This window comes from Serinus canaria, chromosome 11, assembly GCF_022539315.1.
Source record: "Serinus canaria isolate serCan28SL12 chromosome 11, serCan2020, whole genome shotgun sequence".
Classification (NCBI taxonomy): domain Eukaryota; kingdom Metazoa; phylum Chordata; class Aves; order Passeriformes; family Fringillidae; genus Serinus; species Serinus canaria.
In genome coordinates, this window is record NC_066325.1 from 1,462,805 (window position 1) to 1,478,832 (window position 16,028).

The 16,028-nt window shown below is 43.8% G+C and overlaps 1 protein-coding gene across 2 annotated transcripts in view; it reads left to right on the forward strand.

The window, feature by feature from the left end:
- Nucleotides 1-6,289: 6,289 nt before the first annotated feature.
- Nucleotides 6,290-16,028, forward strand: part of BEAN1 (brain expressed associated with NEDD4 1) — a 53,083-nt gene continuing 43,344 nt past the window's right edge. The window contains exons 1-2 of one of the 2 annotated variants that reach the window (XM_030227624.2): nucleotides 6,290-6,372; nucleotides 7,529-7,603. In XM_030227624.2, the coding sequence (XP_030083484.1) occupies nucleotides 6,342-6,372; nucleotides 7,529-7,603 (106 nt within the window). In that variant the 5' untranslated portion in view covers nucleotides 6,290-6,341. Of the gene's footprint in view, nucleotides 6,373-6,482; nucleotides 6,579-7,528; nucleotides 7,604-16,028 lie in introns of those variants that run through there. The other variant, XM_009096005.4, reaches the window with a different exon arrangement.

Consider the following 16,028-nt stretch of genomic DNA (forward strand, 5'->3'; position numbering starts at 1 on the left):
TGCAAAGGAATTGCACAAGGCCCCTGACTGCCCTGGCTCCACCTCTCCACATCATTTATCACAGTGCTCCCCTCTCCTAGCACATGAACTCCTCTGCTCTTCAGGTTTTAAACTAATTGCCAGACTGCTTATCCTACTGCACATTTATTCCCACAGGGCAAAACTGTTAAGCAAAAGAATAGGTTATACCCTTACTTTAACCATTATCAAATAGTTTATAAAAATACATGACTCAGGAGTGGTGCCAGTCTGTCAGGAAATCTGGAGGAAGCTGATTTTTTTTTTTTCATGTTTCATATAAAATCTCTCTGTATTTGCATCATTCCCTGTGCAAGTTCTTTTCTGTCACTGGTTTCTGCACCTCATGGCAGTTCTTCTGGGGCAGAAACCTCCCAGGGCCTTATTCTACCCTCCCTTTTGCCAGCCCAATGCCATTTAAACCAAGCTGGGGTTGCACAAGGGTTTCATGAGCCCTAAGGTTTCTCCCCAGGCATTTTGATCTCCAGTCTTCATCTCTTCCTTACTACCATGAAAAAGTTCACAGCTCCAGTGAGGAACTTTGCACCTCTGCTTATTTATAAATTTTTTACCACCTTCAGAGGCCCTGCAGATTCACAAACACTTCATAAATAAACTAGTAATAAAGTGGAGAGATACTGACTTGTGCATTCACTGGTAAAACACAAACCATGAATTATGGGGTTTGTTCTTCAAGGTGAACAAAGTATTTCTTGTTAGTACACAACGGTGTCAGAGAGATAAAATCAATGCTGGGTCACAATTACATTTTGGGCTGCTGCCATGCTGCCTTGTCCTCACTTGTACTTCTGGTTTAGGTGAACAAAGGCATGGCTGGATTCTCATTCTTGCCTGCACTAACAGCACTGCAGGGCTGTCTTCTCTGCCCTCTATCAAAAGCCTCTTTTAAAAACCTTCCTGAGAGTAAATGGCAAATACTTCATTTCAGTGTAAAAAATAAGAACTAAATCATAAAACTGCCAACCTCTATGAGGGCTACCCTGACCAGAAATCTTTTAAATAGTCAGTAAACTACTCTGCACTGTGGAGCCTCCTATCATTTCCCTTTTCTTTGCTCCTTCCTCTGACATCTGATGCACACACTGAGCTCTGCCAATGCAGGATGGGGACTCTGCACCAAAAAAAACAGATTTTAAGCCTGGTCCCCCCCCAGGGCCATGGATACCCCTCACCTTAGGAACAGGCATATCCATGTTTCATGGGACACAGGTGGAGCTGTTCATCCAAACATAGGATTTCCAGCACCAAGTGCAACAGCCATGTCAAAGAGTGGACCTACAACACACAAAAGAGTTTTTACTCATTCTGGCATGCAGATTTACTGTTATTGCTGGTGGTAGTGGAGTTACCTTCTTTTAAATGCTGTGTATGACATAACTCAGTATTTCTTTCTATATATTTAGGTATATTTATAGTTCTGTATCTCCAGAGACACATATGCTACTATTTGTTAGTAATCCATTGGCCATCCTTAATTCTGAAAGTGCCATTAGCCTTTATAACAAATTCATTCAAGGACCCATGGAAATAAACCCTGAGACTCTACATTCACCATCAGGTGCTCTAAGGTCTTTGAAAGGTCAACACAAAAAAAATTGCATACCTAGCTATAAATTTAATTAAAGAGTCAGAGAATGAGAAGGAAAAGAAGAATGAGATTAAATTTTCCATTCTACATCCTTAAAAACTGACATGAGGAAGACTGAACACATATAGAGGTAATATTGGATTTTCAATAACAATCATGGACCACATAATTTCTTATCATATATCATATATACAGATATTGAAAAAAAAAAGGTACAGCAGGCACTGACAGAGTAACACCATCTTCCTCAAAAGTCTGCAAGCAGGTGAATAAATAAGAAACTAAATCTGGCCCCAGAGCCCAAAGGCACCTTTTGTTCCAGAGAACAGGACAGTTGACAAGCTAAAAATCAGAAAAACAGCCTCTGAGAATTTGGGCATGACATAAAATTCCTACAGAATCCTTTCCTGGCATGGTAGTTATAGAAAGAGAGCCTCTTCATTTCAGGTCTCATTCCTTTACATGGCAGGTAAAAGAGCAGAACTTCTGCCTTTGGGTCTTCAGGCTGCTCTGAAATATTTGTTACTGATATGCTTCATCTGTATTAATAATTTAAAATTATTTTTCCTCTTGACGGATTTTATGCCTAAAAAACAAAAACACATTATTTAAAAATCTAGAAAATATTATTCAAAATAAATTTACCTGTTCTATAACTTCCAGCTGAAAAATGTTCTACAGTAAATGTATATCTTTAAAATTCCACCCTTTTCATTAAAATAGCTGTCAGCAAGGAGAAAATTCCTTTGTTAGTAATTCTACAATAAATCCAAACTCAGAAAGTATTTAAAGCCTGACAAACATCTGTTTGTCTGAAGTTTTACAGAAAATTTGCAAACTTTTCCTTCAAAGGACTCTTGTTATTACATTTCAGAACCCAGGGAGCTGTGAAAGCACAAAATGCTTCCCACTAACCTCCAGAGCCTCGTTCCCTGACTTCCTTTGCTCTCAGCAGCAGGCAAGTTTCACTGAGCTGGCTCCACCACACTGTGGAGACTCCAGCAAAGAATTCCCTGAGCCCAGAGCCTGGTGTAACCAGCTTTTCCAGCAGTGCCAGAGCACTGGCAATGCCCAGCCTGGTGTAACCAGCTTTTCCAGCAGTGCCAGAGCACTGGCAATGCCCAGCCTGCTGTAACCAGCTTTTCCAGCAGTGCCAGAGCACTGGCAATGCCCAGCCTGCTGTAACCAGCTTTTCCAGCAGTGCCAGAGCACTGGCAATGCTCAGCCTGGTGTAACCAGCTTTTCCAGCAGTGCCAGAGCACTGGCAATGCCCAGCCTGCTGTAACCAGCTTTTCCAGCAGTGCCAGAGCACTGGCAATGCCCAGCACAGGGCAGGATGAGCTGGCCCGAGGTTACACGAGGGCAGAAAGCTCTGCAGACTCCACAGCAGTAATGAAATCTCACTGCTTCCAGATTTTCCATGCAGAAAAGACTTCCCTGTTCCCATAATCGATTTTGCTCATTCTGAGGTGTTTTATCTATGACTAATTGTATAATCCAATTGATATTTATTTCATTACCACCTTTTCCACAAAGCAAAAAAAAAAAAGATGCAGTGAACAGTATCCCCCAAACATCTCGTATGAATACATAAAAATTCTCAGTAAAAAGTATCTCATTATAGCAGGAAAATTTATTTTGCCTTACAAAAATTGGCTACCAGACTGCAGCCTCCACTCAGCCCCAAGGATCCCAAAGCAAGCCCCAGGTGATAGGAAGCTGAGCCAAGGTCTGTCACTGTGCTGACAGCAGCGTTATAATGAAGTCCCAGGACTGGAGAAAATGTAAAATCATCCAAGAATAGAATTATCTGTCTGTAGTTTTTTTCCCTTATCAGTAAACTGGGCAACAGCCACTGTGGATAGCAACTCTGTGCAGCTCCATCCATAAGGAATACTATTCCAGACTTTAACTAAATGTGCTTGGGCTCCCCATCAGTCACACTCCCCATTTCTGTAGACTGGGAAAAAATGACAAGATGGCAAAATTCAGACTGGAACCACTCAGGTTCACACAGGCACTGCCTTGGTCTCCCGTGCTCTGTGATAGCCCAAGAAGGACAAACTAACCCAAAGTCAATAGATAGGAGCAGCAGGAATACTGAATAGTTTTTATTTTTGTTCCAGCTCTCCCAAATGGCATCCATAAGGAAACTCCTATGTGTTAAATCATTTCTTTGTGGCAAGTTTTCTTTAATACAAATCTGTTTTACCAAAACAGAAAAGCAGATGCTACCAGAAAAAACAACTAATGATGTAAACTACCCAGAGTATCCCCATGACACAACACAGCACTGCTGCACTAGCTGTGCAAACACAGATCTGGCCCAAGTCCCACTCCACAGCCAGGTTCCACTCAGCTGCACAGCATAAGGAGCAAAACAGGAAAGTCTAAAAGCTGAAAAACACACAGGAAAAAGGGTAAAAAATGACCCCATCTCCACATGCATGTGCTGCAGATTTGGAAATCAGTGGGGTGAGCAAAGCCCACACCATGCCAGTCCACTGCAGCTGGGCACAGCGAGTACTGCTGGTTCCAGAGGTTCCCCTCAGCTGTGGGGAGGTTCCTGCAGGCTCTGATGGATCCTGTTGGGTACTGTGCTGTCTGACCCAGAAACAAATGTTCTCTGTCTCAAAAGCAGCTGCAACTCCTACTGCAGCAAAAGGACAAGACTCTCACAGAAAGGGCTCTAAATCCAAGCTGAGAGATTTCTTCAGAACTGCAAACACAGAGCAATTCCCCTGCAACCAAAGTCAGTAAGGCACATTGCACAATTTGTGAGCTTATTTAATTGTCTGAGCATGGATATCTCAGTCAAACTTAAGACCCCAAGTCTGTCAGGACTAAACTTAATGCGAGTAAATGTGAGGTGCCGTTGAACAAAGATGTCATCACCAAAATTTGAAGAATTACTAAACATTAGGAATTCCTGAACTTTAAAGTGGAGAAAATATTTGGATATCTTAAAGAGCAGCATTACACACACATGATTCTTGACAGGCAGAACAAGGCCACGGGGCATGTAACCAAAACCCAAGAGACAGAAAATCAGATTTTCTCTGTGTGTACAGATTCACACCTTCATGCCATAACCAAATAACAAAGACCCCTTAAAGGAAGCCATGCAGTTTCCATTTATTGAAATTATAAACGAGGGGTCTTTCAAGGAGTCAGACGTTTTGAGGGGTTGAAGAAATTTATTACAAGGTAACTTCTGCTGCAGCATTCTAAGGGATTTTAGGGCACCAAGGTACTATAGTTTTGGCAACAGGTACAGGTTTCTGTGATCCATAAGGAAACACACCTGTAAATTCCCATAAACCCTCATTTCAATTGCCTTAGACTCCCTAAATGCTCATCTGGACTTAAGAAAAAAAGAAATGAAAAGAAGATGATCAGTAACAGCACGAAACTTTTTACCAGGGAGTCCACTTTTTACATCGACTCCAAACTTCATGACAGCTCTGCATCCATCACTGCTAAACCACAGAGAAATTGAACAGCCTAAACATTGACAGCAAAGCCATTCTGATTGCAAGAACTTGCTCTCCAGGCTACAGAACTCCTGAAGGGAGGTTGTAGTCAGGTGGGGTCGGTCTCTTCCACTGGGCAGCACTGACAGAACAAGAGGGCATAGTCTCAAGCTATGTCAGGGAAGGTATAGGTTGGATATTAGGAAAAAGTTTTTCACCAAAAGAATAATAAAGTACTGGAATGCTCTTCCCAGGGAGGTGGTTTTCCCAGAATCACCATCTCTGGATGTGTTTAAAAAAAGACTGGACATGGCACTTGGTGCTGTAGTCTGGTTGAGGTGTTAGGGCATAGGTTGGACTCGATGACCTTAGAGGTCTCTTCCAACCTCATTATTCTGTGAAAACCACCCAGAGACAGGGAAGTAGAGAAGGCTCTTTAGCTCCAGCTCCACATCCCTACAAACAGGATCAGTGGGACCTCTCTGCATGTCCTGCGGAGCTAATGAGTGCGTGGGTGACAGAAACTGCCCATGGAACCTGGATCATGAAAAACCCCAAACTGCTGACAGAACATTCAGAAAAGCGGCCTCACTTCACACATTCTTTACCTCAAAAGCTAATGATGCTTTTCCTAGAGGTAAACAACCAGCTATGAAAGCTCATACTCTTCAGTTCCTGCTGCAGCTCTGTTCCCCCCGTATCCAGCACTAGGGCATTTATCAAGCACAGTGAGAAATGTCCCCAGGACCCTGGTAACAAGTAGATGTTACTACCGTAAAGTGTATTTAGCTCTGGCTTGGACTACATGACTACATCCTCCTGCTAGCCCCCTTCCAGCCCCACGGAATTACATCCTCCGCACTGCCGGATAATCCCGTCCATCCCCGTGGGTTTACTCCAGGCAGTCCCTCCCTTCCAGCCCAAGTGCTGGGCTGGACTCGGCTTTCCGGAGCCGCTATCCGCCTCCAGCTCCGCATGCAGGCAGCGAATCCCCGCAGCAGCCCCGGTACCGCCGCCCGCTGCTGCCGGGCGCTGCCGCAAGAGGGATGAGCGGCGGGGTCAGCCCCGGCGTGTGCGGCCCCGGGCCCCCCCGCGCTGCTCCCGGCATGTGCGGCCCTGCCCGCGGGGCGGGGGTCACCCGCCCCCGGCCCCCAGCCCCGGGCCGCCGGCTCCGGCCCGGCCCCGCTCACGGCAGGAGGCGGCGGGGTCCCGCCGGCCTCCGGGAGCCGCGGCGGGGGCGGATGGAGACAGCGGGCACGGCGACGGGCTGGGGTAAGGCAGGGCAGGGAGGCATGGGGGAAGGTACGGGCTGAGCCGGGATGGGGAAAGGCGGCAGCCGGGGGAAGGCAGGGGCTGGGGCTGAACCGGGCTGAGGGGAAGCAGGAGCTGGGGCGGGATGAGGGAGAGGCAGGGGCTGAGATGGGGAAAGGCAAAGCCTGAACCGAGCCGGGGAATGGCAAGAGCTGAGCCGAGCCCGGGTAAGGAAGGAACCAACGTGGGGAAGGCGTGAGCCGGGGGTAAAAGGGAGGGGCCGAGCCGTGCGGGGTGAAGCAGGAGCCGTGCCGGCTGAGGCAGGCTCTGAGGGGCCGATCCCGGGGCGGGCAGGCTCGGAGGCGCCGCGGGAGCCCCTGGGTTGCCGCCCGGCCGCGGGTGCAGAGTGCGGGGATCCCACAGCCCAAAGGACCCTGCCGAAACTTTGTGTGGGCCCGGTCCCCTCGGAGAAGGGAGCAGCCCCTTCCCGGCCGGGCAGGGCAGGGCAGGGCAGCGCCGAGACCCCGAGCCAAAGTCTGTGACACTGCGAGCGACGCTCGCGAATCAGGCTTTAAATCCTCGTCTGCATTAGCAAACGAGCTTTAGATTTCTTTTTAGAAATCTAAAGATTTGGTTATTTAGGACACGTTTTACTCGTGTGCATTTTGTTGCCTGTAAATATAAATCTTTGAAGAGCAAGTTATAAATATTAAAGCCTAAGTGCATAGGGGGAGTATGTGTATCAGATTTTAGACTAAATTTATTCCAACCCAGTTTGGCACACACATGCCTGATGCATTCAAGCTGCACTCACACAAATCAGGGAAGTTATTTGGTTTTACAGTGGTAGGTGCCTGTTTCAGAGACTGGTGAATGACTTAACAATAATTAGCATATTTATATAACATATTGTTGTTTATACGTGGGATTTAGAATCTGAGAGGCATTAGTATCATTTCCTGAACAGGAGGGATTCCTAGAAGTATGAAGCAATGGCTTGTTTGGCGTTTTCCCCCCACTTGAGCTACATCTGTGTGTGCACTCAGGGTCTGAGATGTGCAGTCCTGCCCAGAGAGAGCTGGTGAACCTTAACTCAATATGCCTTCAACTCACATCTGGTACCAAATTAAACCAAACTGCTATTAAGGACCTTTCTCTTCATTTTTCCCTTTTTTAGTTATTTTCTTCCATCTTCCTCTCATCTCTGGAAGCTCCATCAGTATTGGGATAGGCAGCAATTATTCCAATCTCCGTAAGTAATCTCTTTTTCTTTTTTTTTTTTTAACTGTATTATTGGCATGTTTTGCAGTCGTGTATAGCTGCAGAAATAATATATTTCAAATTCTCTAGCAGATAAACATCAATCCAGTAAAAAGCAAATAGCTTCCTGACTGAGAAAAAACTGAGTTAACAGAAATGTCCTTAACCTTGTCATCTTTAGGCAGACCGAAGTCCCAGAAATGACAGAATTGTCTGGAATAAAGGACCATAAAATTTAGTGTCAGGTACAAGTACTTCAATATTTTATTTTTTTAAAAATCTTCCTTTCAGCATTTTCTCCCACAACAGCAAACTAGCAAATTGACAAATGGAGCACACTGACATCAGTCAAAATTTATATCATTTTGGCACTCACTAGTAAAACAAATGTGGCTAAAAATTACTTCCAGTCATTGAAATAAAACAATTCCTGACATTTTACTTCCTTCTGCTCTCCTTTTTATGACTGCCTTTTGTAGTTATTACATGAAGGTTTTTTGAAAAGGAAATGCAGCATTATAGGAGCCAATTATCCTCATGTCACTGGTCCTATTTTGGCAGAAAACCACATGCACACAGGGAAGCAGGGCAGCATGTCCAGTGTCTTGGATGGAAGAATGCATAATGAAAAAAATATGCAACAATTAAACCCACCAAGAGCCCTCCTGGAGCAAGGGCTGCAGCTCAAGAAAAGCTCTACTGGAATGTTATAATCAAACTGTGACTTTGTAACACTGTTCATGCCCATCATGGCTGAGAAAACCTACAATTAAAGGTGCAGTTTAAAGGAAGAACAGACAAGAACTTCCCTTAGTTTACTTTGGAACATACATGGAGAAACACAGAGACAGCTATCATTCACAGACTAGAAATCACACCCATTTTAATGTTTGCTGTCACAACCTATTGTGACAGCAAACTTGGAGAAGTTATTCATAGAGTCAGAACCAGCTTCTGGCCACACAGGGATTTTTAGGATTTATCCCTAAGATAACTTTGGTAATTGAGAGCAGAGTTTGATTGGTAAAGGTGAAGACAGTGCAAAACCAAGTAAATGCCAATTGCTGTCTTTCAGATTGTCTGGTAATCCCTTCAACTCCTCCAAAACAGCACATTAAAGCTGGGCTGAAGAGCAACTGCAAAATCAGTAGCTGCTGCCTAATAGATGCCCAGCTGGGCATCACCCCAGTCACAGAAATACATAATAGCAGTACAAAAATGTGGACATTGGTACAGCTGCATTGGCAGTCCCCTCATTTGTTAGGGAGCTGCCGGTGGGCTTGGCAAGACAATCCCTGTGCTGTGCTGGTGTTGTTACAGGTCAGTATTGCAAAAAGAATGCTAAGATTATTTTCCCCTAGAAATGTTGGGTTTACGTAATGCACAAAGTGATGTTTCCCAGCACTTCACTGCAGGACAGCTTTGTATTTTATTGGGTTTAGATCAGCAGAGTTTTATAATAGAACAATTGCAGCAACCAGTTCAGAGGAGTCTGAGGATTGATCTCATTTCTACAGGTGCCTACAAAATTAGGTGGTTTTCCTTCAGCCTTAACTGAGTCCAGATAAGCCAGGCCTGACACTCTGGCCCTCTCCAGAAGGGCTCTCAGCTTTAATTCCTGTAATGCCTAGCCTCTGAAATGTTCCACTGACAGGAACAGATAACATCACCACAGCACAGGTGGCATTAGCCCCAAGTGAAGCCGTGGCTCATGGGATGCTTTTACAGCAAAAGTGGAGAGACCAGAGTTAGGCTGAGCTGTTTGGAGGTACCACAGGAAGGAGACTCCACAGTGGCCTCTCCAGAGCTCCTGTAGGCCAGGTACCAGACCTGTTAGCTGCCCAAACACTGAATTTCCTAAGCAAGGGCAAAAGGCCCAGGAGTGCAGCTCTGCCCATACAGAGTCAGCTGAGCCTGGAGAGTCCTGCTTAAGTCCAGGACAAAGGGGAAAAGTCACCCAAATAAAGTCCAGGTAAGAGAATACTCAGGGATGGAGCCCAGTGACTTCAACAACACAGAGCCAAGGTGGGCTGAAAGGTTCAGAGTTTAACAGAACTTCCCAGTCAGAAATAGAATTTGTTTTGACTTTGCTTTAGATGTTTCTGAGAGAAACATTGGATTTTCTTTGCAAAGTGTTTCTGGGTTTTAGACAGCTGTGTTTGGATGGTTGGTTGGTTTTCAGAATAAAAAGTCAGATTTATCTCTAGAAAATAATGACAATGAATATAAATTATTAATCAGCAGTCATGAACCTCAGCCAGTGTTTCAAATGCTTAAATGAAGAGGTCCAAAAACTGTCAGAGAAGTAAAAAGGCAGAAAAATTGTTCTATGCAAACTGCCTTCCTTTTCTGCATGTGCCTGCCTCCTCCACCTCCTTCCCATCACTTCTGAGATTTATCTCTGAGGAAATTGGTTGTAGACACAAGTAAAAGCAATCAAACCAACTGATTATTCAATCAATTATGCAGATTGCCAATACATATGTGGTATTATACAAAGACAGTTGTCTCCAGCTGTTTAGTGACTCTGTGTATTCAAATGTTACAGGATAGTCCAATTCCCACTACGTCCCTGCTTTTATATATAAGAGCACAAGGAATGTCCAGAGATATGTAAAATGTTCATTTGCAGGCATGAATGACAAAAACCAAAGCTTTGAAATATACAAACAGCATTTCCAAATCCAGCACTAAGATTCCTGTCTTAGAATCTTTAGAGAGTCTACAGACTCATCCTAACTAAACAGAATTCTCTCACCAAACCAAGAAGGAACAGAAGCATTCCTACTGTGGCTCTCTGTGCACAAAAACCCACCTAAGACAGGCCCGGGGACACCTCCAGAAGGGAAAAGTGCAGAAAGTCCTCATCCTGGAATCAGTAGAAGCACCTTGGAGGCTGTCCCTCAGCATCTGGCTCAGGGACAGCAGAAGGGCACAGCTGGCTGCCAGCTGTGCTGCCACTGACTCCAGCACTGAAAGCTGCACCCTGAGACCTCAGGACGACAGTGAAAGGGTGAATAAACTTCTACTCATAAAAAAGGAAATCTTTCTGCACACAGCAAGAATAAAATGCCCTCTCCACTGGTACTCTGCACTCTTGAAGGCAAATCCCGTCTTTTTCCCACTCCAAACTCAGCCAGTTTAGTGCAGTTGTCTGAGGCACAAACACAATTCCCAATGACAGGAAGCACAGCATCAGCAGGAACATAACTGCACATGCCCAGGCACAGAGCCCAGTGCCTCAGTCCAAACCAGGGAAGAGACTGGGTGATTTGGGATCTGTATAAGCACCTCCAGGAGTTCTCCTGGCCGTCCCAGATTTGAGACATGCAGAAAGACTGGAGATTGTTTCCAGCTTTGGTGGGAGCTGCTGGCTTGGGGAGGTCCAGGATGCCAGGAGTTTAAGAGAGAGCCTGACGGATCTGCAGCCAGACTTGTGCACAGCATCCTCTTGCACTTGTGGGAGCCTTAAGAAGTGTCAGTGATCAAAGCACCAACATGCACCACCCATTATCAAAAATGCCAGATAACCACATAGGTCTGTGGTGCCAGACACTGAGGGACATGCACTGCAGTTGCCCCCTCTTAAGTGCACAGCATAATCTGCTCTTTTCTTCATTCTATTTCTTCTCCAAGTGTGGATGTTTTCTGAAGCTGGCAAAGCAGTTCCCATCTCCTTTTCCTTAAGAGCTTACCCCATATCTCCCTACAGTTTTCCACATTGCACTTCATGTTTTAATGACTCCAGCTGGGCAGGAGGGAAAGATGCTGAAATACCTCCAGAACCACACCTTGGAATCCTTTGTTCCTCTCCTCCACTAAGTAATAGCCAGCATCTTTCTGCCATCAATTTACTTTATGATGGCTTGAAATCATATGTTACATGAAGAATAATTTCTTCACCTTTTAAATGGAATCTGCACTGGGAAGGGATCCATTTCTCTCCAAGCCTGACATTTTCTCCTCCTGTATGAGGATGTAGGCTGACAACTCCAATTCAATCATTTCCATTATGCCTACTAACTTAATGCTTTCATTTCAAGCAGCTTCTCCCAACTCACACTTCTCCACTCGAAATAATAGATTAGGAAATGATAGCTGCATAGTTCCCATGCACCTGCATTGCAGACATGCAGAGTCTAGTCCAAACTTGCTCTCTGGCAAATAAATAAAATGATGCTTCAGTTTTTGGAGAGGATCTCATCAAGCTGTTACAAGCAGCTCTATCAAGAAACCTCTCAGAGGGGAGCTTTGGTTTAGATCTTGTTTGAGCTGTGTTCAGGCACGTGCCCAGATACCTTTATGCAGAGCATCTCTGCAGGAGAGGTGGACTCCTCTCTAAAGCTTCCTTACAGTCTTTGTCCTCAGATGTTTTGAAGACTTGGCCTCCAGCTCAGAGCTGGCAGAAGCAATTCAGCTGGCTTTGACAGCATTTATGCAAACTGGGATTTTAGCTTCAAGACTTAATGCATTTCTTGCTGGAACTTCCTGACATACCCCAACTTCTTTCTTTTTTCAAATTACATTATATAACATAGGGAAGCCTACTGTCCTCAAGAACCTATGTGAAGATAATTCACTAAAGGACATTCCAGCCAAAGCCCCATGATGTGTACTCTGTTTACTCATGTCTACTCTTAATGCAAATAGTTCTTCTATGACACTTTGCTTCTGTGGGCTCTCTAATTCTAAATTTCTTATCTTTTAATTGCTCTTTTTAGTTGCAAGCATGTTAATCCCTTTGTTTCCATCTTTAAAATAAGGATTGTCTTTCAGCAATTGTTTTTTCCTTCATTGACAAGTAATCTTTATTAGTTTTGTGGTTTAAGAAAAGTAGCTCTGTAAGCATCTGACCTTCACAGCTTTTCAGCTTCCAGCTTTATTTTGATTTAGCTGCAAAATTGCTACAAGATTACTTCTACTTAGAAGCCCCACTAGAACTGAAACTTAATCACTTTAGGTTCTGCACAAAACAACTGGCCTTGTCCTTTCAGATGACAGGTATATAGAAAACAGAAGGTGGGCAGAAGAAAAAAAAAAGGCTGTCAGAAAAGTCAATTGCTTTAAATTACACAGGAACTTAAGGAGAAAGCCTGGCTCTCCTGGCTGCTGGGTTGGTGTCTGCCCATTCCCTGCCACTGACTCTTGCTACCAAGAGAGAATTCTATGAATTCTGTTTCCACTTACTGAGAACCTGCAATGGTTTTTATGGTTAGATGACAAATTATGTGTTTCTAGAAATTTTCAAACCAGGTTTCCTTGTTGTCACCTCAGTGTATTGCCCTGAAACTTGCTCCAAGGGCAGTGGTTACACAGGGAACCATAGGATCCTCACTCCCTGGGCAGCAGAGAAAGGGAAAAGCCCTGCTGCCTTGACCAGACAATAAAAGCGCTGAGAGGTAAATTAACTGTGGGATTTTTTTTTTAAATTTATTTAAAGACAAAATACTGCTTTATTGCAGTAGCCATATTGACAAGTAGCCCAACAATATCTAGTCACTGTAATTCCAGCTCTGCCTCAGAGACACATCCAGAGAGAAATGTGAATCCAGAGATTTCTGGTTTGGCCTGGAACTTGGTGCTAAGGGAAGAACACACACTCTGCAAAGAGGAGCAAAAAGGAGGAGCTATTTGGGGTGATTTTTGTGCATCATTTGAAGAGTACATCCAACTGCACTAATGATCACTCTCCTCACAGTAAACACATTTGTGGAATCAGATGTTCCTTTAGAAAGAATGTGGGACATTTAATAGTAGACTGAAAACAGTTCCAATGCATCCTGCTGAGTGCTCTGGCTGAACAGCACATCTCTGAGCAGCAATCCCAATCAGAAATGCCCAGGTGTTTAGGGAGAGCACAAAATCAAAATGTCACCAATACTTTTTAACTACACAGACAATTTTAGAAAATACTTTTCTTTTAGAACAGTACAATCCTAAATGGAAACATGAGTGGAAAATGCACTTTTGCCACTTGATCCTATCAGTCAATCTGAAAGATATCTGAAAACCTGATAGCTTAAAATAGAAAAAAATCCCTTAATTCAGAACTTTATTTCTGTGCTTCTGATTAAAATTTAAAAAATAAACAAAAAAAAAAAAAAAACCCAAAAAAAAAAAAAAAAAAAAAAAAAAAAAAAACACAAAAACACACCAACCCAAACAGGTTTCTACTGAAGCAAGCTGTAAACTGGAAATGTTCCTAAAGTTGGAGACATAAGATCTACAACTCCTAAGGAGAGCTGCAGCATCTGTAGAGGTAAAAACAAGAACTTTTCCCCAGATTTTCAAATTATGATTCCCAAATACAGCCAAGGACAATGGGGTAAAATGCAGGGATGAAGGTGGTACCAAGGTACTGTAGTAGTACAGAAATGACATCCTGGGTCTGTGCTCTGGTTTAAGGCTATTGTACTTTCCTTTACTTGCCATCAGTGCAAAAGTACTGAGGAACTGGTGGACACAAGAAGTCACCAGAGATGAGAATTGTCTTCCTTATATTGTGTTTGGCACAGGTTTCTATGTTATGCTCCTCTTGATCATAGATGCAGAGCATTAAACATCAACTCAGCCTGGGACATGAGTGGTTCATTCAATATCACTCACTGGCTGTGGTGACAACCAGGTACCCACTTCAGCAGAGACACAATTCAGGGGACATGTGGCTAAAAAATTGGTACTACTGACACAGGAAAACTAGCTGCAAACTATCACCTTTTATTACTGTATTTTAAAATTCATGCAGATTAGTTTTCGACTTGTGGGTCAATTTTTTTGCATCACATCTATATAATACAGCCCCTTAGCCTAAATTTGATGTGGCCATTGTGATGTTCCTAAGTTACCAGTTTCCACTTGCTAAATCCATCAATTGTGGGCTGATTTAGAATCCAAACCCTGCACCCCATTGCATGGCCCTCTCGGATGGGAACAGGTGAAGAACCAGAAAGGGCTCTTCTGAGAGAGGCTTCTTAGCTCCCTGCCATCCATAGGTAAAAAGGGTTTCAAATCAATTTTAGTTTTAAAACATGCTTTGAAGACAAAATACCTTTTGGCTGCATGTACTGGGACAGAAGGATCACCCTGGGAAGTAATGCGTTTTTCCAGCAGTGAAACAATCAGTCTCAAAAGAATTTTCATTGCAAAGAACTGAAAGCTCATTATTTGCTCAGTCAGTTTGTGATGCCTCTGTCCCTGCCTGCTGGCTGTGCCTCACTCTCTTCCTCAAAAGAACACTGACATGTTTTTAGTCTGCATCATTTTGGGGGTTATTTTACAGCTCCCTTTTAGAACAGATGGGACATTTGTGTCATCTGGTTTCACAAAACATAGAATTTGCACTTGCTACAGCTGGGATAGGTTTGCACACCCATTTTTGAACCATCATTGTACCCCACTGCTTCTCAGTCCAAAGGATATTGAACCTGCCCATGTAATGTTTTACAGTTTACAGTCTGAATCCCTGAGGCTAACAGAACATCACTGTGGGTTTCTGGTGTTCTCACAAAGGGCAGATCCCAAAGTGACTTCCCCAGTTCCACAACAGCTGGCAGCACACAAAGCACAGCATTACCTCATGGAACATGTGGTGTTTGGGTTAGAGTGACCTTCAAAGTGGAGCCAGTGAAGTGGTGACAGGTAAAACAGGAATTTTATGTTGCAGGAACTGTAGAGAATTTTCAAATGTCCAAAAAGTGGTGACATCACAGCCAGTAGTTGAGGACAATTGTGCTGAACTGGTAAAAACAGGTGCAGGGAAGAACATACAAAAGGGTGTAAACTGGAGCAACTTCATTGAGGTTTAAAATCATTAGGGCAACTTTGAACTAGATTAGGAATTAAACAGATTTATGGAAGATACCACCAATTACTTATATATGATAATTAATATGACAATTATTATCAGGACCAATTACTCCAATAAATTTCCTAAAAAATTATTTTTTCCCTTTGCACCATTTTTCTCTTTGACATTTGCAATGACTGTGTAACCAGTCCAACACCAATAAAAGTTGTTTCCATTCACACAAGGACTACCCTTGGCACCGCAAAGTATTATTGCTTAGCAGCTGCTTTTGTCATTTTATTAACTCTAAGAGAAACCCCAAAACCAACAAAGCAACAAACAAACAACACCCTTAAAAGAACCCACAAACAAACAAGCAAAATAACCCACACCCAGGCAGGAACTCCCACAAGGTTAATTGCTGGGAATTCCATGCCATTTTACCTGGAATTGTCTGAGATGCCTGCCAGAAATGCAGAGGCTGTTTGGGAGGTGCAGCACGATGTTCTGAAGGTACACAGTGATGCTGGGAGGTGGCAGAGCTGCCAGGTGCAAGGGCCCAGGCTGAGATTTGCTGTGGCAGTGTGGCAGTGCTGGTGATGTTTATGAATTGGGGACACTGCCATCTTCC